General features: G+C 37.2%; 1 protein-coding gene across 2 annotated transcripts in view; it reads left to right on the top strand.

Annotated features, from left to right (window-relative positions):
• Nucleotides 1–22,199, top strand: part of LOC127443148 (uncharacterized) — a 38,552-nt gene extending 16,353 nt beyond the window's left edge. Inside the window, exons 4-9 of one of the 2 annotated variants that reach the window (XM_051701695.1) lie at nucleotides 6,407–6,504; nucleotides 8,212–8,301; nucleotides 10,461–10,584; nucleotides 12,819–12,952; nucleotides 13,215–13,384; nucleotides 20,822–22,199. In XM_051701695.1, the coding sequence (XP_051557655.1) occupies nucleotides 6,407–6,504; nucleotides 8,212–8,301; nucleotides 10,461–10,584; nucleotides 12,819–12,952; nucleotides 13,215–13,384; nucleotides 20,822–21,779 (1,574 nt within the window). In that variant the 3' untranslated portion in view covers nucleotides 21,780–22,199. Of the gene's footprint in view, nucleotides 1–6,406; nucleotides 6,505–8,211; nucleotides 8,302–10,460; nucleotides 10,585–12,815; nucleotides 12,953–13,214; nucleotides 13,385–20,821 lie in introns of both variants that reach the window. The other variant, XM_051701694.1, reaches the window with a different exon arrangement.

Here is a 22,199-nt window from a genome sequence, read left to right as displayed (position 1 = left end):
ACAGACAGTTAGATAAATAGATTAATTGATGGATAGATGGGTGGGTGAATGGATGGATGGGTGGGTGGATGGATGGAAGGGTGGACGAGTGTGTGGATGGATGGACTGGTGGATGAGTAGGTGGATAGACAGACAGACAGATGGAAAATTAGATAGATGGGTGGATTGTAGGGTTGCATGGTATACCGGTGCTACGGTAGTATCGTGATGCTAAAGCTTAAATAATGCCATTGCCACAGTATATTTTAAATGTAATACCGTAAGTTATGTTGTATGTACGGTAGTGAATATTATTTTCGCTAAAATTTTCATTTGAATCAGACCTATAATGTAGTCTTTTCGAGTGGCTTCCAATTCACGCAGTGCCCTTTAAAAGTGCAAAATGCTGTTTAGGATTTGCCACTTATATGGTATTGTTATTTTTCTATGTGTGGTTTTCCCATGCTTCAAACACACGTCTGAATCCCAGTGTTAATTTGTTAATTTGGCGGTCGTGTCTCCTAATGGATAATATCTGTTTAAAAAAAAAATACTTTACAACACGGTATGTGTTAACTCTTAACACAGTTTGATCACGTCCCTGAGGCGTGCAATCAAACCAGTGTGTGTAATCTGCATTCGCGCAGCTGTTTACCAGGAGAGAGGGTCTGAAGCAGTTGTAATAGTGAAACAGCTGCTCAAAACACTCTTTTCAGTGTTACAATATCTTTATTTTTATGTTACCAACATTCAAATAATCACAAAAATAATGGAATAAAAATGTAAATCCATTGCCGTTTGAACTAGTCTTTGATGCGGCAAAGATTTTTTTATTTTTATTTAATTTTTTTTATTTTTTATATCAAACTAAGAATGTATTAGGTAACAAATTAGTCCATTTGAGCCTTATTCCAGTTCATCCATCAGTTATTTTCACCACTTCCGGAGCAACAAGTGGAATGGCCTAGTGTTAAGAATTAACACATATCGTGTGGTATCGTGATACTACTTGGTATCGTGATACTTTAGCTGGTATAGTATCGTAAGATATGATTATGGTATCGTGACAACCGTAATGGATTGATAGACAGATGGATGACAGACAGAAAGATGGTTGGGTGGATGGACGGAGAGACAGACGGATGTGTGGATGAATAGACGGATTGACAGACGCATGGATGGATAGACAGATGAATAGATGGATAGATGGGTGGATGGATGGGTGGATGACTGGATGGATGGATAGAGAGATAGATGGACGGATGGATAGACAGACAGATGAATGGATGGATGGATGGATATATGGATGGACAGACAGACAGATGGATGATATACATACAGATAATAGATTAATTAAAGGGTAGATGGATGGGTGGACATGGTGGGTGGATGGACAGATAGATGGCTCGGTGGATGGATAGACAGATAGATGGATGATGGATAGACAGAGAAAGATGTATGGGTGGTTGGGTGGATAGACGGATGGAGCGATGGGTGGGTGGGTGAACAGTGAGGTGGATGGATGGATGGATGGAATGACAGATGATGATTGACAGACGGATAGATAAATAGATGAATTGATGAATAGATGGGTGGATAGGTGGACAAGTGGATGGATAGACAGATAGACGGGTTGGTGGATGGATAGACCACTAGATGGATGGATGGACAGACAGACAGATAGATAGATGGATGGAATGACCGATGGATGATAGACAGACAAATGGATGAATGAATTGACGGATTCCTGTATCTGGAACTTCATTGTGGATGGCTGGATAGATGGATGCATGGGTGGGTGGATAGACAGATGGATGGATGGCTGGATGGATAGACGGATGGATGGAATGACCAATGGATGATAGACAGACAGATAGATAAATAGATGAATTGATGGATTCTTGTATCTGGAATTGTTTTCCTCTTATTTTGTAACAGACATTTTTTTGGCCATGATGGACAGTCTCTGTTGAAAGACAGATTTGTTTCAGCAGTGTTTAAATGGAGTGCTGTCCCTTTAAGAGACTGTAGTAAAGTTGGGTTTGCGTGACTGTAGTACATCAGGCTTTGACCTCAGAGGGACGCCAGTGAAAGCGATCTGTCCATCAGAGCGCTGGAGACCAGCAATGCATAAATGAGCCTACTGTAAGCCACACTCCTCCTCTTTCCCCAACTCTTCACAGCCCACACACAAATAAACGTGAATGTATGTAATGCATCCAAGGCTGTGAATGTGTATTACATATTTGAGAAATGTAAAGTAATCTAAAGAGTGAATTCTTTCTAAAATGTTCTGTGTTTTTGACTCTCGGTACAAAGGATTCTCAAAAGTATTTTTTTTTTTATTTAATTTATTTTTCAAGGTCAAGTGTTTTTTTTAAAAACATTTTTTATACAATCTGTTCTGAGAATTAAATAAAGCACAAATGGTTTAAAGTGTAGCCTAACTTTTATGAAGTGTTTCTATGAAGTCCCTTCTTGATAAGACTTCACAACGTGCTTTTGAATGTCAAAGGTTAAGAATGGAAAAAACATTGCAAAAGATGTTTTCAAAGATTCCAAGGACAGATGTGGAATTACTTTTCAGATAACTTGGGCTCATACTAAGACACTTTTAAAGTTCAGTTGTGTAGTTTCTTGGTGAATATAATTGGGTTAATAGTGAAATTCTTGCCATACACTTTTTTTAAAATTAGAATGCTTCTGTTTAAAGATGCGCCAACTTTATTTCCCCCCTTAAGTCTTGCATCTTGGGCAATAAATAGTATTTGGTAAATATGTTTAAAATGTCACTTGCATGAGTTAAAGACTCCCCAAAAGAGCTGTTTTGTGCCACATAAGGGTCTTGTGCTAGACACTGAACATTCATTCAAGTGTCTTTGTTTTGCGATGACCTGGATGAAGGAATACCTTCCCAAACTGTCACACAGAGAAGATGCCACCATCAAAAAAATGAATAATTTTCAAATGAATCATATTTGAGCTCTGTGATTATAGATACTATTATACCTTCCTTGTTGTTTCATTTGTTTGTCCATGTGTGCTGTGCTTGCATTTGTCAAAGGTTTTGTGTTTTTAAGAAACATTGAGTGAGGAACAATGTTAAAAGTTATAAGAAACCAGGGAAAAAGAGCCTAACAGAGTCCGTTCCTCACTGTGGAATATATCCCGTGCATAAACACACATCTGCTTGTAAATTTAACCTCAATTGTCAAAAGCAGATCTGGTTTTTATTTCCATCCCCTCATCAAAACAAGCCAGTGGTGAAATGGGTGTTTTCTGCCATGAGGGAAGACATTTTGTGAAAAGTAGCCCATCCACCTGCACATTTGGGCTTGTTTGCCAGAGGATGTGAAGTGAGTGAATGGAGAATGAGTCCTCAGAGAGAGATAATCGAGAGTAAGCCTGATTTTCTTCATGTTTTGAACTCTGAGCCAATTTTGTTTTGTGTGTGAATGATCAAATATGGGTAACACTTTATTCGTTAACAGTAGTTCACTACATAAGTTAACATGAACTAACAACAAACAACACATTTACAGCACTAATTCTTGTTATATTTTTAATGTTAATTTCAACACAGTACTGTATACATTTTTAGATAACAGTGTGCAATACAGTTGTATTCATTAAAATGAGTTAATTACATTAGTTAACAATTAACAATACTTTTATAGCATTTATTAATCTTTGTTAATGTTACTTTCTACATACTGTATACATTCTTTAAATAACAGTTAACAATATGGTTGTATTCGTAAACATTAGTTAACTACATTAATGAATGTGAATTAACAATAAACAATACTTTTACAGCACTTATTAATCAACATTAACATTTAACATTCATTTTAAAGTAACAGTTTACATACTATTGTATTTAATCACATTAGTTAACTACATTAACAAGAACTAACAATGAACAACTTTTACTGTACTTATGTTGGTTTGTTTATTTTAACATACTGTACATTTTTAGGTATAAAAAGTTTACAATAATGTTGTTAACAATAGTTAACTACATTAGTTAACAAGAACTAACAATGAACGATACTTTTATAGCACTTATTAATCTTCGTTAATGTTAACCAACATTAACAAATACTGTTAAAAATACTGTTTGTAGTTAGTTCATGATACTGCATGGATTTAATAATGCTAACAAATAGAACCTTATTGGAAAGTGTTACCAAAATATGTAGGTTTGAATGTTTTTATTTGTATGCTATACATTAGTGTGTGAATCAGTGGAGTGTCAGACATACACTAGCGGCCAAAAGTTTGGAATAATGTACAGATTTTGCTGTTTCTGAAGGAAATTGGTACTTTAATTCACCAAAGTGGCATTCAACTGATCACAAGGTATAGTCAGGACATTACTGATGTAAAAAACAGCACCATCACTAAAAAAAAAAAGTAATTTTTGATCAAATTTAGACAGGCCCCATTTCCAGCAGCCATCACTCCAACACCTTATCCTTGAGTCATCATGATAAATTAACAGATAATTGGAAAAGAGTGTTATGGATCTTAACACCATTGAGCTTTTGTGGGATCAGCTAGACTGTAAGGTGCGTGAGAAGTGCCCAAGACAGTCACATCAATGGCAAGTGCTACAGGAAGCGTGGGGTGAAATGTCACCTGAGTATCTGGACAAACTGACAGCTAGAATGCCAAGGATCTGTAAAGCTGTCATTGCTGCACGTGGAGGATTTTTTTATGAGAACTCTGAAGTAGTTTAAGAAATTCTGAACATTTTTTCAAAATGTAATTGTAATTTCTCATGTTATTAATGTCCTGACTATACATTGCGATCAGTTGAATGCCACTTTGGTGAATAAAAGTACCAATTTCTTTCCATAAGAGCAAAATCTGTACATTATTCCAAACTTTTGACCGCCAGTGTAAATAAGGATAATAGTTTAGGAAGACTGAGTGTTTAATGTGTTGTCACACTCTGATGTGTTTTCAGATTTTCCTGGGTTCAGGCTAGGGTACATGCTTTCTCACCAAGCATCTTCCTCCCCCTCCTCTTCAGTCAGGTGTTTGATTCAGAAGAAAGCACAACCCTCCCCCCGCCTCAGTCCACAGCGCCTCTGGCTTGCGTGATAATGGCTTAAGATGGAAAAGACATAGAAAAGTGAGAGAGAAAGGGTGTAACTCAGGGTAATTAGATGTTCTTTGCTGTTAATACAGTGGACAGAGTAAACACTTTTCTCCAGGAGAGGGTGCTCGAGAGAGCTTCATGATGTACAGTAAGTTTATCCTTACATGATGTACAGTTTTAGCTGCTTTAAGGAAAAAACATAAAAACAAATCTGTTTTGAATCCGGATTATGTGCATGCTATAATTGAGTTGTGCAAACAACTTACTCTGCTCAGTCAGTTTGTTGTGGTTATCTTATTCACTTTTATGTTCTGATGTTTGACTTAAGAGTCCACAAATATGCTTTAAATTAAGAAGGTTAAAAAAGTAAATCTGAAATACTTCATATGATGATACTTATGATTTTTATCTCAGCCATTTTGGATGAGCACATTTACATTTTGGCTGCCACAATAAAGACTTCTTTCAGTTATTTTCCAATCATCGTCAACCAATCATGAAACTGGAAGAACTCATCTGAAATGGACTGACTCCAAGCAGATGGGGAATGTAAAGTGATGATCGGCCTGATTGTCTCTGATTAAAGTGAAATGTAGCCTGACCAACTGGGGACATACAGTGCTTTGTAGGTTCAAATGGTTGTTTAGTGACCTGCTGGATATGAACAAGGTTTGTCAATATATGCTGGATGTGACACTTCAAGGTTTGTGTTTGTCCTGGTTTTCTTTATTTGGATAGCCAGTTTATCTCATGGTGTTGAGAGAGAAAGAAAGAGGCCATCAGAGTGTATATAGGCTACATATAAACTCTGTGTACTCTGTAGGTTGTGACTTTGGATGATATGTTTTATAAGGGCAAATTATTGGGGTTTTTGTTGCACAGTTGTGAAAAACTTTTAGTTCCGGTTCTAAAGATGATTTTATGAGTTTAAAGCTGTTGTAAAATAGCTGATATATATGCAAACCTGTGACCTGACCTCCTCAGATGGATTCTATATTAATGAGACTTTATGGTTGAAAAGCAGATTAACAATCAAACAGCCACAGTTAAGCTCATGAACTGTTATTTGCCAGAATTGTAAAAACAAATTTGAACAGTTTATTTTATTTTACTGCTGTTGCCTCAATATATATATATCACTTTAATGCATTGCCTCTTATGGCTTATTGCTTTGGTAGTAGCTTTTCATTTCAGCTGAGGTTATGGCCATTAAATTGAGCCTGTTTTTTTTTTGTTTTTTTATATATATATAATTTTGGTTTATATATTCATGAAACTCCCCACTCTCTTTCTCTCTCTCATGCGCTCCTTTCCACACAGCTGTCCAAGAGAATGAGAATCATAGCAGTGATGCCTCGAAACCTGAACACAGGAAAGAGATTCTGGCCTCCGTCATAGAGAGTGACCTTCTGTTACAGGTGACTGAAGGGGGCTCGTCACTAGTTGTTGTAATTCAGTTCTACTCTATAAAGCAGTTCAAACTTTAACTGTAGCAGCTCTTTAACCCTTTAGGCTCTGAGGGTGTTTTTAAAGATTTCCTGTTTCAGTGGCATACCCAAAATTAAAGGCTTATAATTCAAAAAAAAAAAAAAAAAAAAAAGGAGGTTCAAGTATTTTGGTATCATTTAAAAGAATTTTAAATGATATAGATTATGATAAATTCTGAAACTCCTAAGAAACTACTTTTTCCTTCTAATTTTAGACTATATATATTTCTGGGTGTAAATAAGGTGGCTCAGACTGCTTTAAATAAGGTAAATAAGGTGTATCAAACTGCTTTTGTTTTGTTCCCAATTATGTCAACTGTAACTGAGTAATATTTTGTGTTGATTCAACAAAGCAATCAAAAGTTATAGCATTACAAAAATAATTTATCCCAGTGTACAAAATAGTCTAAAGTGTCCAAAAGCTTCTCCAAACCAATAAAACAAATAATTGTACATAAGAACTAATTACACATGCAAACACAATAATGACTAAAGGTTTACATAGCATGCAGACATGATTTTAGTCATGAGATTTCACAGAATGAGTTTCATTCTGTAGTGTCATGAGTTTCATTCTGTGCCATTTGAGTCATCACTGAGTCTGTGCCATGTACTTGGCACCATCTCCTGGTAGCCATAAGAAACAGTAACCAATCACATGTCTCTCTGCGCAAATATGGATGATTTTTGCTCTGATCTGAACCCAATCTGAACCAATCCGATTGGTGTAGCGTTCCATGATGCTACATCATTTCCGATGAAGTCATCTGATCCAGGAAAGCTAAAGAGTTTTCAGATTGCAAGTTGCCAGATGCTGTGTGCACATTGTGCTTCATATGGATGATCTAATCTATGCATCCGATTACCTTGTTTGCGGGCTTGTTTGAAAGATAATCACCTCCTTTAAGTAATGGTATGTGATATTTTATGTTCCATTTATTTTCCGTGAAGTTACAAGCGAAAATGCGTCATTTCACATGAAAGAAATGTCAAAGACATATACTTAGCTATTACTTGCTATATTTTTCTCTTTTCTGTGAGTAAAACATATAGGCTGATTGTAATTTACTCTTTGAGAGCTTTCCAACAACATATGACACATGACTATTTGATGAGTTTAATGTTTTTACTGATAACATTAATATGTACAGTACAAAACTTTCCAGAAATTATCAAAACGCAACACTTCTGATTTACACTAGTTCAGTTTTGGTCATAATGTCTGCATGCATTGTAAAGTAAAGCTTCTTAGCTTTTAAACAATACCTATTTTGTGTCGGTCAAAACTGTAGCTATTAATGTTTTGAACAAATGTTTTTTCTTGCGGGCCCATCCAAGCTTAAAGTGTTAATTAGAGATAGCGTAATAATTATTTTTTTTTTTTCAGGTTCTTTAACATAAGATGTTCTTTACAGAAAATGGGTAAACGTGGGAGATATCAAAATCTTGAAAAATAAACTATTTGTATTTTTCTTTTGGTTAATTGATTTTTAGGCTCAGTAGATCCAGCCAAACAATTTTAGATAAAAATGTTTTCACATACAATTTTAGTGTCATGGCATTCCATATTTCTATACATTCTGAATAGATTTGTATGTGCCAAGTGGACCTGCAATAATCCATCTTTGTTTTCAACAGTCTCTGAATGGATTCGCACTGGTTGTGAGCACAGATGGCGTTATTTTCTACGCATCATCCACTATTGTCGACTACTTGGGATTTCATCAGGTAACCTTCAAACATAAAATCAACACATAGAAAAACTGAAATGTAAATAATTTTAAAATGTTATGTTTCTTGTTTGAATGTACAGAATACTCTAAAAAAAATTAAATTTCTACAGATTCACTTGTTTAATGCAAAATACATTGCTAAAATGTAACCATTATGTCACTCTTTTTGACTGGAACAATGGAAGTAAAATATAGTGACTGTGTTAAATTGGAATATGTCTCTGTATTAATAATAGTGGTGCACTGTGTAAGAATGGTGGTGTGAAAAAAAATCAAGTTGAAATTTTTTTTTGAATTGGGATCTGATTGAATTATGGACTCTGTGTGGCAGGTTTTTGGAGGGAGGTCTTAAAAAAATAAGGAAATGTAGGCTGAAAAGAAAGAGGTGGAGTAAGTGGTTACATTTTGATAAAAGATTATTTGTGTCAATTTGATTTCATGTTAAACATTAAAAAGCTAAAAAGTTAAATATTAAAAGTTAAAAAGCACTGATGTTTTTTTCCTCCCATTTCCATGTGAACATTCAGTGCTCATAAATAGTATTTTTATTGTGACAAATGGGAAGGGCTGTTTTATTGCACAGCTGTCATTTCACTGTGCAGTAAATTACAATTGAATGCCAACATTATTGTCGTAGAATGTATATTTAATTATCATTAGTGACCATCATTTGATTTCCATTGATTGTTTTGGAAATGACACTCTTTTTTTATTATTATTATTATTTTGAAAGTCATTTCAAAGTAGCTCCCAAATAAAAGTCCCATCAGAGAAATCTAAACAAAAAATCATGTGTGGTTGTACAAGAATGGCCACAGCCACTGTGGTTGAGTGTGTAAATACAGAAGTATGTCATGTTTTCAGCCTCTTCTACCATGATTTGAAAAAATAGTCTCCGCTTTTCACCCCTCAGTTCATTTTAAGAGTTTTTCCACAGCCTTCAAAGTCTAAAGTTTCTATAGCAAACATTTAATGGGTGAATCTCACGAAAACATGTCCATGTCATATTTCAACTCACGATGAAGGGGGAAAAAAAGATATTTTGTGTAAAGAAAATGAAGCTTATTTTTATTGCAATTAAACAGGTTTACTCTTTAAATTCTCATTACCATAATTTATAGAATAAAGACAGTACAATTAGTACTACCATGATGTATACTTTACAGTTGAAATAATATCATTATTGTTTTTGCATTACGGTAATGAGAATTTGGGAGAGGGGTGCTTAATTGTCATCAAAATAATGACACAATGTAAATGAAAAAATTCTTCTTTGATTTTCTTTTAGCTAAATATCAGTTACATTTTTTTTTTCATTTTGGGGTGAAATATGACCCAGACATGTTCTTGACAGATTACATAAGATTTACCCTAAATCTGCTCTTCTAACCAGCAAAGTTGTTGGAAACAGAAACATCAGTGGCACTGCTGTGTATTAGACAAGTGTATTAGGCAAGTGCGTTTGAAAGCCTTGCATGTCCCAGGCGAGAAAATAAAAGGGAAGTTTGAATACTTTAGGGAGAGTTTGTCATTTATGAACAGTGGTTATGGCCGTGTGGCATTTCAGGCTTTTGTTTTGTTTTTCATCAGTGTAGAGTCACATCTGTCTGCATGCGAGCAGCCCTGGTGTCACGCAACAAACAAAACCCGGCTATGAAAAGAGAATTGTGGGTTCAAGCACACATTGTACATTTGGAAAATCCTTTGGAACCCCAGAATTAAAATTCTGTCTTTAATTACTCACCCTCATGTTGTTTCAAACCTGTATGACTTCCTTTGTTCAATGGCAGAAAGAAAGGAAGTCATCTGTCTTTAATACGAATGCCAATTGGTTTGATGTTTTATCTAATGCAATGACATTCTGACATTTTTAAGTGTTGTTTAAGTGTCCAAATAGACAATGTATTCTTAAGTGTTCTTCAGTGAGGGTTGGCCACTCTTGTAGAAGGTCATGTAACTCTGTGGGTCTCTCACTTGTGGTGTCGACACTCAGACCTTGAGCATTAGGCCATTGTTTGCGGTTCATCCATCTGTGTGCGGGTTAAGTGCAGAGGTCAACGCAGTAGCCAAACACAAAGGACACACTGATGCGAGACCTAAAGTGCTTCTGAAATAAACACTTTCTTGTTTTGTGTGTGTGACCCTGTTTGGCAGACGGACGTGATGCACCAGAACATCTTTGAATATATCCATGTGGAGGAGAGACAGGAGTTCAGGAGACAGCTTCACTGGGCGATGAACCCCAGCCAGCAGGAGCCCCACACTGCTCCGGGAGCTGGTGTGTGTATAATTACCATTAACCCTATTTGACACACCGAGGGGGGTGGGGGGGTGACATAGATTATTTACTGTTTCTTCCAATTGATTAAATTAGTTACTGCTAATTGTATTTGAATAACTATTAGAAATAATAATTGAGTTACAAAATATTTCTGTCCTGCTAATGGTAAAGTTAACTTTATCTGTTAGGACGATACATCTTAAGTCCAAATTATACTTCGGTTAGACGCGAACACTAGGCGTCGTCATCAGCAGAGTAATCACAGGTAAACAACAGGAGACAAATGTGAAAACAATAGTGAATGTGCATGTCTAGAATGCGTGTGTGAGGAGTTCGGGAGATACCTGCATTTGTATAAATCCAGTATGATGGACTAGAAAGACATCTTTGTGGGTCTTAACTCCTGAAGAGGAATACTCTAGTATAATGTTTCCCAACCTTGTTCCTGGAGGCCCCCCAACACTGCACATTTTGTATATCTCCCTTTTCTGACACAACCAATTCAGATCTTGGAGTCTCCACTAACGAGCTGATGAGTTAAATCAAGTGTTTGATTAGGGAGGTAACCAAAATGTTTAGTGTTGGGGGGCCTCCAGGAACAGAGTAGGGAACCACTGATCTAGTGTCTCATAGGAGTCGTGGTGCACATGTGCCAACCGCCTGTGTTTGCATGCATAGTCAAATGGAGTATACTTTGAAAGGCCAAGTGCCCAATTGTACACATAAGCTATGCGATCGCATCAAAACCGAAGTATTCTTGATTCACCCAAAAATGTAAATATCATCTAAACCCCATACAATTTGATTCCCCTTAAGCGTTATTTACCAGAATGTTCAGGCTGTTCTTTTGCATAAGATAAAAATATATGGTGACCAGTGGCCGTTAAAAGAATATTCCGGGTTCAATACAAGTTAAGCTCAATCGACAGCATTTGTGCTATAATGATGATTACCACAAAAAAATTGTTTCGACTTATCCCTCCTTTTCTTTAAAAAAGCAAAAATCGAGGTCACAGTGAGGCACTTACATTAATTCTTCTGTTAAAACTCATGTATTATTTGAACTTTAAAGTTGTTTAAATTGTCATTTTTAAAGTCATTTTAGGGTTTTAGGGTTTGTTTACATTACATTGTCATGGCAGCGAAGTTGTAAAATTGGCTATAACTCTACTCAGAAAAGGTTAAGTGATTTTTTTCACATTAAAATCATTTTAACAATTTTTTTTTACGTCGTGTGGCTACTCTTTTGAAATAGTAAATATTTTAATGTTTACGGATTAGGGAAGTGCCTCTCTGAAACCCAAAGTTTTTAAATAAAAAGACTTGCGGTAATCAACTTTATGCCACAAATGCTGTTGAATGAGCTTAACTAGTACTGAACCCGGAATATGCACAAATTTGCACGGAATATAAGTTCAAAAAGGACATAAAAGTGCCAAAAAAATCACCTATACAACTCATAGGCATATATTCCAAGCCTTCGAAAGCTTTGTGTGAGGAACATACTGACATTTAAATTCACTATTTAATATGCCTTTTTTTAGACTTGAAATATTGCTCACAAGTCATTTGGATGACTTTTAGTACTTTCATGGTGCTTTTACGTCCTTTTTGGAACTTGGCCACCATGCACTTTTGTTTGAAACATTGTATGGAAAAGAACAACATGGACATTGTAATGAATAACTCTTTTTGTATTCCAGTGACACAAGGGTGATTAAATGAAAGAATTTTCATTTTTAAGAGAACTGTCCTTAAAGGTGCACTCAGTAATTTTTTCCTCATTAAGTAAGTTTGACTTCTAAAGACATGAATTGTAATTTTGCAATATATGTATGAAATCATGATCACTCACATTAAAATGAAGTCTCCAGCCATGTCAGTAACCTTATAAAAGCTGTTTTATTCTACATGGAGAGGGTCCGCACATGGGGGCTGCCATGTTAGAATCACATGACCAGCCGAATACTACTCGTTTAATCTCAGTAACCGTCCTGTTATTTGACACTTTCACTCATTGATTAAAGTAATCATGGCTGACTGTGAATACTACATTTTAATGGCATCTGAAACTGAAAACTATTGATTTTAAATTGTGCTGCATCCAAGCCTCTAGGTGTCAGTGTAAGTCCACGATGACAAAGACAAAAGTTACTGAGCGCACCTTTAAGTAAATGGAAGAAACTGTCATAACACTTTCTAGAGAGTTTTGTTTGTGTGTGTTGCAGTAGATGAGGATGTTGTGATGGGTCATCTGTTCAGTGCTCAGGAGCCTCATGGAGTTTCTCCTGAACTGTCTCCATTCCTCAAACGGTGCTTCCTCGCTCGAGTACGCTGCCTGCTGGACACCACATCCGGCTTCTTGGTCAGTTGTGACATCACACACAAAATATTATACAAAGCAGAGTGGAATATTTCAGTTCTGTGCTCCTCCGGTGTGTAAATTATACACTGCATTTCAAAGGAACATCAATTTAAACCTTGATTAGGGGTGCAGATCTCCCCAAACCCCACCCTGGCCCTACTACTCTGGACCTGAACACAACTGTGTATCTATACTTAAAGAAAGCCAAACACTCTTTCCTTTAATTCTCTTTCACTCTCTTTGATTTGCTCCCGTCCTGAAGAGCATACAGTTTCAGGGCCGTCTGAAGTTCTTGCAGGGTCAGAGGAGGAAGACGGACTCTGGAGCTCTGCTGCCGCCTCAGCTCGCTCTGTTCTGTGTGGCTGTTCCTCTGGTCCTGCCCTCAACCACTGAACTCAAGATGAAGAGCAAACACAAAACCTCTGCCAGCAGGTATCTGTCTATCTGCCTGTCCATCTGTTTTTTGTTTGTTTTTTTGCCTATTTAAAAGTTTTAGGAATAATGATAATTATGAATCTGAGAGTTAAAACAGGGTCTGTTACAAAATTTGCTAGTGTGCTTCCCCACTGTCTCCTGCCTAACTAAAATAGAGCCTCATAAGTAGGACTGGGTAAAAATATAGATTAATGATCTTCATTTGAACGATCTCAATATCCATTCTTAAATTCCAGGATCAAGTTTTACTATATGCACAACTCTCTACAATGCCAGTAAATCACTTGCATACAAGACCAAATTACGCACTATGGGACTAAAAATATCTGTGATAAGCCACTGGCTGGTAAAAGTATAAACTATAGATTTTACTCACCAGTGATTAAGTAGTAAATTGGCGAAGAAGTTCAGCTTCCTTTCACTGCGTGTTGAGGGTTACAGTTTGATTTGACTCGTTCTGTGTCCAAAGCCTGAATAATGTCTCTCTTAATATCCTTTCTGTTCTTTAGTCAATTGTTGATAAAAAATAAATAAAAATAAATATTTAATTCTAATCACGGATATTACAGATGAGGTAAAGCCATTCGAGTCCACTCTTGTTAATATGCACTTATTTACAGACGCACTTTTTTTTAAAGAGACAATGCAGGTTTTTAGTACGTGTTTTACAAACAGTACAATTAAATAGTATAAATGATGCATTTAACAATACACAAAAAATATATGGAATACATTATCATATTTATTGATGGAATACATGGATTTGTACATTTTTAAAAAGCTCAAATGTGACCAAAATGATAAAAACAAATAAAATCGAATTAGTAAAATAAATATTTTGTAATGTACCTAGTTGATTAACAACATTAGCTGGGAGAGAATTTCTTTCATATGTAAGCAAAATGGACATTATGACTGAAATATACCCATATTGATATCGGAATCGTATCGAGAGCTTGTGAATAGAAATAGAATCTGGAAACTGTATCAATACCCAGCCCTACTCATAAGAGAGCGATTTGGAATGCTCTACGTAGGTGGCAAGTCAGCGCACCATATAAACAGCGATTCTTACTCGCAGCTTATTTTAGTACAGGAATGACATGATACTCTAATGGCCATAAATATAGATAGCACACACATTTAGGGTAAAAAACAGCCTTTTTCTGTTATTGTAAACAGTGGGAGCACACCTATGATGCCTTAAAATACTGTCTCCGGTGGCAGCTCACTAGGTTTTGGAACAGACCAGTAGAACATTGTTTTTATTTTATTACTGGGGCTGTCTATAACACATTAATTTAGTGTGATTAATTGTATGAAAAATAATGCATTAATTTTCTTAATCATGCTCCCGACCTGTACCTAAATTCCATAATAAGGAATGTTCCACCATCAAAGCAATTCAAGCTTGATGTACCACTTTGATCCAGTAGGGGGCAGTCAGTACGCCAGCTGTAACGGAAACATGCCTCGTCAAACCAACGAGAAGACAGCACATTCATCCACTTTGGAACAATCTCGGGCAGCTATTCAGCTTTCCACAGACGAAGCACTCTTGCTCACATTGACAACACTGCAGATGTTGTTGAACTTTAAATGACAAATTGCTTGCTATGTTTCTCATTTGTAAGTCGCTTTGGATAAAAGCGTCTGCTAAGTGACTAAATTTAAATGTAGATCGACCGAGCACAACAGAATGCAGAGATCTCAAGACTCGTTTCAAAGTTTCAAACTCGTTTAACTTGACACAGCATCCTAAAAACACAGCGCTTATGATTAGAGGTGCTGGAAACTACATAGTGCATAAAAAAAGTAATTAGACCAACAATTAAAAATAGAGTAAAGGGATGCAGGCTAATAATAGGGTTATTTTAATGATATGGAAATAAAACAAACAATATTTTGTATGCCACTTGTATTGTCTAAATGATTTACTTGACTGTTGCCACAATATTATGTAATGTTATAATTATTTTAATTATAATATTTGTTATATGTTACATTTACATTTATTTTAATATTCTAATGACTTTTATTTGGGTGCCTTTCTCAGTAAATTTTGATATGCGCTTAATTCAAAAAAATTTGAATCGATTGATTCATTATTTATTATTACCCATCTTGCAATGTGGAGGATTTCTTGCATTTTCCTGAGAAACAAAGTTATGTTAAAAAATTAAGTGCCAGGACCCCTTACAAATACTGTTCTGGTACCATGGTCATAGTAGGCATTCCTACTGCTGGATGTGCCAACATTATTGGTGGGTGGCACAACTGACAATAACATTTGACCACAAAACAACCTGATCACAGGATGTATTGCTTGTAAAAATAAAATGTCATTCTATTTTGACAAAAAAAAATATATATATATATATATATATATATATTTATTTATTTTGGATAAAGCATTTCTATATAAACTGAATCAGTACTAAATGCATCATATCATGAACAAGGTAAATGATTATGCACTATGTAACAAAATTTTTATTCCTGCCTCAAAAGTATAGAAAATGGCTATAATTCCCCACAAACTTTGCTTTTGTGACCAGGACAGTGATATTTTGAAATGTACCTATTTCCAATGAGAAAACGGGCGGATTTGTGTCTTTTCATTTACAAAGTCAGAAAAAAACAACATATGGATCCAAATTAACATGTATTTATACTAAAGTAATACAAAAAGCAAAGGCAAAGATAGCAGGGAAACTTGGTAAAACCACCTGGAGACCCATCAGGAATGCCACCATTTTGAAGTCTCCTATGACCTCCCAGCCATACTCATCATACTTCAAAGCGTTCAGCAAGGTCTTGATGTTGTTGTAATCCTTTTTGAGGTGCACCGAGTGAGCCAGGGGAAGAGACGGGTACTTGTTACCATTATGGAGCAGCACGGCTTTGAGGCTCCTGGATGAGCTGTCAATGAAGAGGCGCCACTCATTCTGGTTACAGGCGATTCTGATTGCTTCGAACAGACTGGTCACATTGTGGCAGAAGCAGAGCCCATCTTGACGGGTGAAGAAGCTGGAAAAAGGTTGGTGACGCTTCCTCTGATCTGCGACTTGCACACTTTCATCCAACAAGTTCCACTGCTTGAGCTTAGACATCAAAAGCTCAGCATTGGACTTGGTGAGAGCAAGATCTCTAATCAAGTCATTGAGGTCTTTTTGGTTGGGGTAGTATGGGTTTATCTCCTCAGCTCCACCTCTGAAATTGTCATCTGGATCTACAACGTCTTACTCTCTGACTTGCTGCTCCCTTCTAAAGACGGCTGCTCTTTCTCTGGACTAGTGGGTACGGGGAGCTCATGGCAGTGTGGCACCTGGGCGATGGATGAAGGAAGGTCCAGATACATGATAGCAGGTGCAATCTTGCCAGTCCGATGTTTGGAAGGGTCCACCATGCAGAAGTAGCAGTTGCTTGAGTGGTCAGTGGGTTCCCGCCAAATTCTTGGGATAGCGAACTTCATGGCTCTCTTTTCCCCTCTGTACGATCCTACAAAAGTACATTTATTTCACCCATGACTAATGTGTAAGAGATTCTCACAACATTTTTCATATATTATATATTTTTTCAATAATTTTAAAATTAAAAACTTTTTACAATTTTAAAAATTAACGAATTTTATAACATAAAATTCCGAGCAACAATTGCCATCTTGGCTTCCAGAGTTTTTTTGCAGTGCTCGCAGGTGAAATGAGGTGCCCAGTGTTTGTCTTGATCCCCGACAGGCATGCCGAAATGTCTTGTAGGCCTCACACATCTTAGCAGATACTTCCACGGAGTACTTTTTCGCTCTTGTCTTGATAAATTGGCCGCAGACATAGCAAAATGCACCTGCTGGATGCTTGCAGCCTCTTGATGCCATCTCAGAAAAATGCAGATATGTATCCACTTAGGCAGCTAGAACTAAACTGAACTGGTGGGCTTAAGGCCCCTGTATTCATACTACTATTTATATTACTGGAATGTTCTAGAAAGTTCTAGAAGTTACTCCAAGTTTACGCAGCACTGAATCTATCTTGAATGTTCTTGAAAATAGGTAAATTTCAAAATATCACTGTCCTGGTCACAAAAGCAAAGTTTGTGGGGAATAATAGCCATTTTCTATACTTTTGAGGCATAAGCAATTAGAAAATAACACTAAAAAAAGGGTTACACAGTGTTATCAATGCATGATTTAAACTTGGAATGAAAACAATTTCTGACGTATACCTTTTTTATTATGATCCTTTATATGGGTAAAGATAAATCATATAGAAAAGAAACATATTACAAAAAGTACTGTGCAGGTTCCATGGTACATTGATGGTATCAGATGGCAGTACCAATGTCCAAAACAACCTTGTATAACCATGATACCATGTATAAAAAATGGGTGGTAATACCATGGTACTTTGATATTAACCAGGGGTCGGCAACCTTTTTGACCTGAAGTGCCATTTTTAAGTTTCTTTGTTAATCACTGTGCCAGGTAGATTGGCATGCATGTGCAAGGGACATCAAATACATACTCCTCTTTCTCAGTGTTACTCTCATGCCTGTGATTATGCCTCCATGTGCATGTTGTTGCTATAGGTTGCCGACCGCTGATATAAATTGTAATCCTGTATGTTCTGTATGCTTACCATATTTATATACACTGGCAGCCAAAAGTTTGGAATAATGTACAGATTTTGCTCTTATGGAAAGAAATTGGTACTTTTATTCACCAAAGTGGCATTCAATTGATCACAATGTATAGTCAGGACATTATTAACATGAAAACTTACTGTTACAATTTGGAAAAAAAATTCAGAACTTCTTAAACTACTTCAAAGAATTCTCATCAAAAAATCCTCCACGTGCAGCAATGACAGCTTTACAGATCCTTGGCATTCTAGCTGTCAGTTTGTCCAGATACTCAGGTGACATTTCACCCCACACTTCCTGTAGCACTTGCCATAGATGTGGCTGTCTTGTCGGGCACTTCTCACGCACCTTACAGTCTAGCTGATCCCACAAAAAGCTCAATGGGGTTAAGATCCATAACACTCTTTTCCAGTTATCTGTTGTCCAGTGTCTGTTTCTTTGCCCACTCTAACCTTTTCTTTTTGTTTTTCTGTTCCAAAAGTGCAAATCTTTTTTCTTTACAATTCTTCCCATAAGGCCTGCACCCCTGAGTCTTCTCTTTACTGTTGTACATGAAACTGGTGTTGAGCGGGTAGAATTCAATGAAGCTGTCAGCTGAGGACATGTGAGGCGTCTGTTTCTCAAACTAGAGACTCTGATGTACTTATCCTCTTGTTTAGTTGTACATCTGGTCTTCCACATCTCTTTCTGTCCTTGTTAGAGCCAGTTGTCCTTTGAAGACTGTAGTGTACACCTTTATGTGAAATCTTCAGTTTTTTTGGCAATTTCAAGCATTGTATAGCCTTCATTCCTCAAAACAATGATTGACTGACGAGTTTCTAGAAAAAGCCATTTTTGACCTAATATTGACCTTAAGACATGCCAGTCTACTGCATACTCTGGCAACTCAAAAACAAACACAAAAACAATGTAAAGCTTCATTTAATGAACCAAATAGCTTTCAGCAGTGTTTCATATAATTGCAGTAGCAATTTAGTATGATTACTCAAGGATAAGGTGTTGGAGTGATGGCTACTGGAAATGGGGCCTGTCTAGATTTCATCAAAAATGACTTTTTTCAAACAGTGATAGTGATATCTGTTTTTTACATCAGTAATGTCCTGACTATACTTTGTGATCAGTTGAATGCCACTTTGGTGAATTAAAGGACCAATTTCCTTCCGAAACAGCAAAATCTGTACATTATTCCAAACTTTTGGCCGCCAGTGTACCATGGATTTGAGTGGTACTCCAAGTACTCCAAGCACTGCATGGTGGTTTTTAAGGGGCACAAAGATGCTCACAAGGAAAAATGTACAGTGGCAAGGAAAAGTATGTGAACCCTTTGGAGTTAGCTGGTTTTCTGTTTTAATTTGTCAACAAATGTGACCTCAACTTCATCAAAGTCACAAGTATAGACAAGGCACAGTGTGCTTAAGCTAACAACACACAAACAATTATAATCTTTCATGTCTTTATTGAACACATCCCCTTAAACATTCACAGTGCTGTGGAAAATGTAATTGAACCCTCAGATTTAATAACTGGTCGATCCTCCTTTGGCAGCAGTAACCTCAACCAAGCATTTCCGGTAACGTTTAGAAGGAATTTTGGACCATTGTTCCTTACAGAACTGCTTCAGCTAAGCCATATTCTTATGATGTCTGGTGTGAACGGCTCTCTTGAGGTCATTCCACAGCATCTCTATTGGGTTAAGGTCTAGGCTCTGACTGGGTCACTGCAGAAGGTGGATTTTCTTTTTTTGAAGGCATTCTGTAGTGGATTTACTTCTATGTTTAGGAACATTGTCTTGCTGCCTCACTCAGCTTCTACTGAATTTCAGCTGGCACACAGTCGCTCTGACAGTATCCTGTAGGGTATCTTGATAAATTTGGGAATTCATATTTCCCTCGATGATGGCAAGCGGTCCAGGCCCCAAAGCAGCCTTAAATCATGATGCTCCCTCCCATGTTCTTCACCGTTGGGATGATGTATTCATGTTGGTATGCGGTGGCCTTTTTACGCCATACATAGTGCTGCATGTTCTTCCCAAAAAATTCAACCTTAGTTTCATTAGTCCACAAAACACTTTCCCAGTAGTGTTGTGGAGTTTCAAGGTGGTCTTTGGCAAACTTCAGACACACAGCAATGTTTTTGTTCGAAAGCAGCGACTTCCTTTCAGGACACCACGCCTGTTTAATGTTTTCTGTATAGTAGACTCATGAACAGAGATGTTAACCACTGATTCCTTCAAGTGTTTAGCTGTCACTCTAGGGCTCTTTTTTACCTCATTGAGCATTCTGAAGTGTGTCCTTTTAGTCATCTTGGCTGGGTGGCCACTTCTAGGGAGAGTAGCCACAGTACTAAATCTCCATTTTATAGAAATTATTTTGTGGCGGAATGATCCGCCCCTCCGTCTCGTCATCGTCGCCCCGCCTCTTAGGGCCACCCTTCAGCCAGGCTCACGACGGGAGTTGGGCAGGAGAGCGAGAAGAGGTGCATAATTAATAAGCCTCATTCTGACAGAGGTGGATGAAGCACACCTGACGTGAATAATGCTTCATCACCGCTGTCTTTAAAACACAGAGCGCACCTCTTCTCGGGGAGCCGGCTTCAAATCTCCATGTGTGCACACTAGCATCCTCGCACGCCCAGGACCAGAGCCTAGGAGTTCATTTACTTTTTCCACAGCACTGTGAAAGTTGAATGGGATTTGTTCAATAAAGACATGAAAGATTATAATTGTTTGTATGTTGTTAGCTTAAGCACGTTGTGCTTGTCTATACTTTGTAACTTGTTAACTTTTTCTTTCTGCAGTGAGAAGAGGCACCGTGTTTCCCGTGGTTCATATGACAATGAAGACTTACTTCATCTTAATTGGTCCAGCACTTCCTGTCCTGACAGTTCCTGGTCAGCTCTGGCCAGTAAGAGGTACAGAGGGGAGAGCTGCAAAACCCAAGAGGAGCCACTCAGCTTCTGTGTTTCCTCTCTGGGTGGTTCTAGACTGCAGTCTGTGGATGTTCCCTGGGACACCCGCTGTCCTTCTGCCTCACGGACAGGACCTGATGAAAATTATCTCCATGACAGCTTCAACAAAAACAGCCACTCAGGAAAATTAAGAATTTCCCCAAGTTATAGCATAGACACGCAGAAACTATGCACTCACAATGAGATGGAGAGTTATTGCGCAGATGGGAAAGGAGAGAGAAGGTACACGATACAGAATGAATGTTACAACATGCTACTCCCAGAAGCAGCCATTAAGACCGAACAAGATTCAGACTCTGAAAACGGGAGTATCACGAATGGGACACTCTGGCGTCAAAATATGATGTTTCCTGAATATCCACAGGTAAAAACAGAGGCTGAATACTATGACCACTACACCTCATGTCAAAGGGGCAAAGCTGCCATCAGCTCTCCTATAATAAATGGACATCACAAGTATCTCTACGCAGGAGTGAGCAAACCTCTTAAGTGTGTCCTGAACAAAGACCTGAATCACTTTGACTCTGTAATTAGCAATCAGGATGGATATGTGTTTACAAATGCCACTGTGGATCATAAAAACTACATGCAGCAAGACATCAGATTGACCTATGAGTTCAGAAGTCAAAATCTGTTGCATGCGATCAAACGAGAGCCTGTCGACTCTTTGCCTTGGTCTGATAGTTGTCATGATGTTAGTCAAGGGCATGCACAACTAAATATGACTTCAAACTGCTCTGTGAACACTGTACTACACAAAGCAAACCCATATGTTTACATGCAGTGAACTCAATCAGTGACTTAAGTCAACATTCCAGCTTATTAATTAGACAGAACCTGACTGTTAAAATCAAATGCAAATGCTCAGGGTTTTTCAATTCTTTAAGACAAAGGAGAAAAATAGACTTTGGTTTTATAAGGTATAAACCCCTTTTATTTGGGTTTTATAAGGTGATTTGTTTTTTAAAAGAAGTTTTGTATTTTGGCACTTTTAGGTTGTATGTCATTTTTGATTAGTTGATCTACATGCGATACTCATGTTGTCAGCTGGCCTTTCGTTTCCCTGATGGGTTAATAGAATGATAGGAAACAAAATGACCGATAATAGCCACATTTAGAATTTATTTATTACAGGGATGACATGTAGAGGTCACAAATATAGGGAAAACATTGTCAGTATTTTGTGTGTGAAGACAAATAAAACAAT

Source organism: Myxocyprinus asiaticus, chromosome 6 (assembly GCF_019703515.2).
Source record: "Myxocyprinus asiaticus isolate MX2 ecotype Aquarium Trade chromosome 6, UBuf_Myxa_2, whole genome shotgun sequence".
NCBI lineage: Eukaryota > Metazoa > Chordata > Actinopteri > Cypriniformes > Catostomidae > Myxocyprinus > Myxocyprinus asiaticus.
Note: the sequence above shows the minus strand (reverse complement) of the source record. Positions and strands in the feature narration are given on the sequence as shown.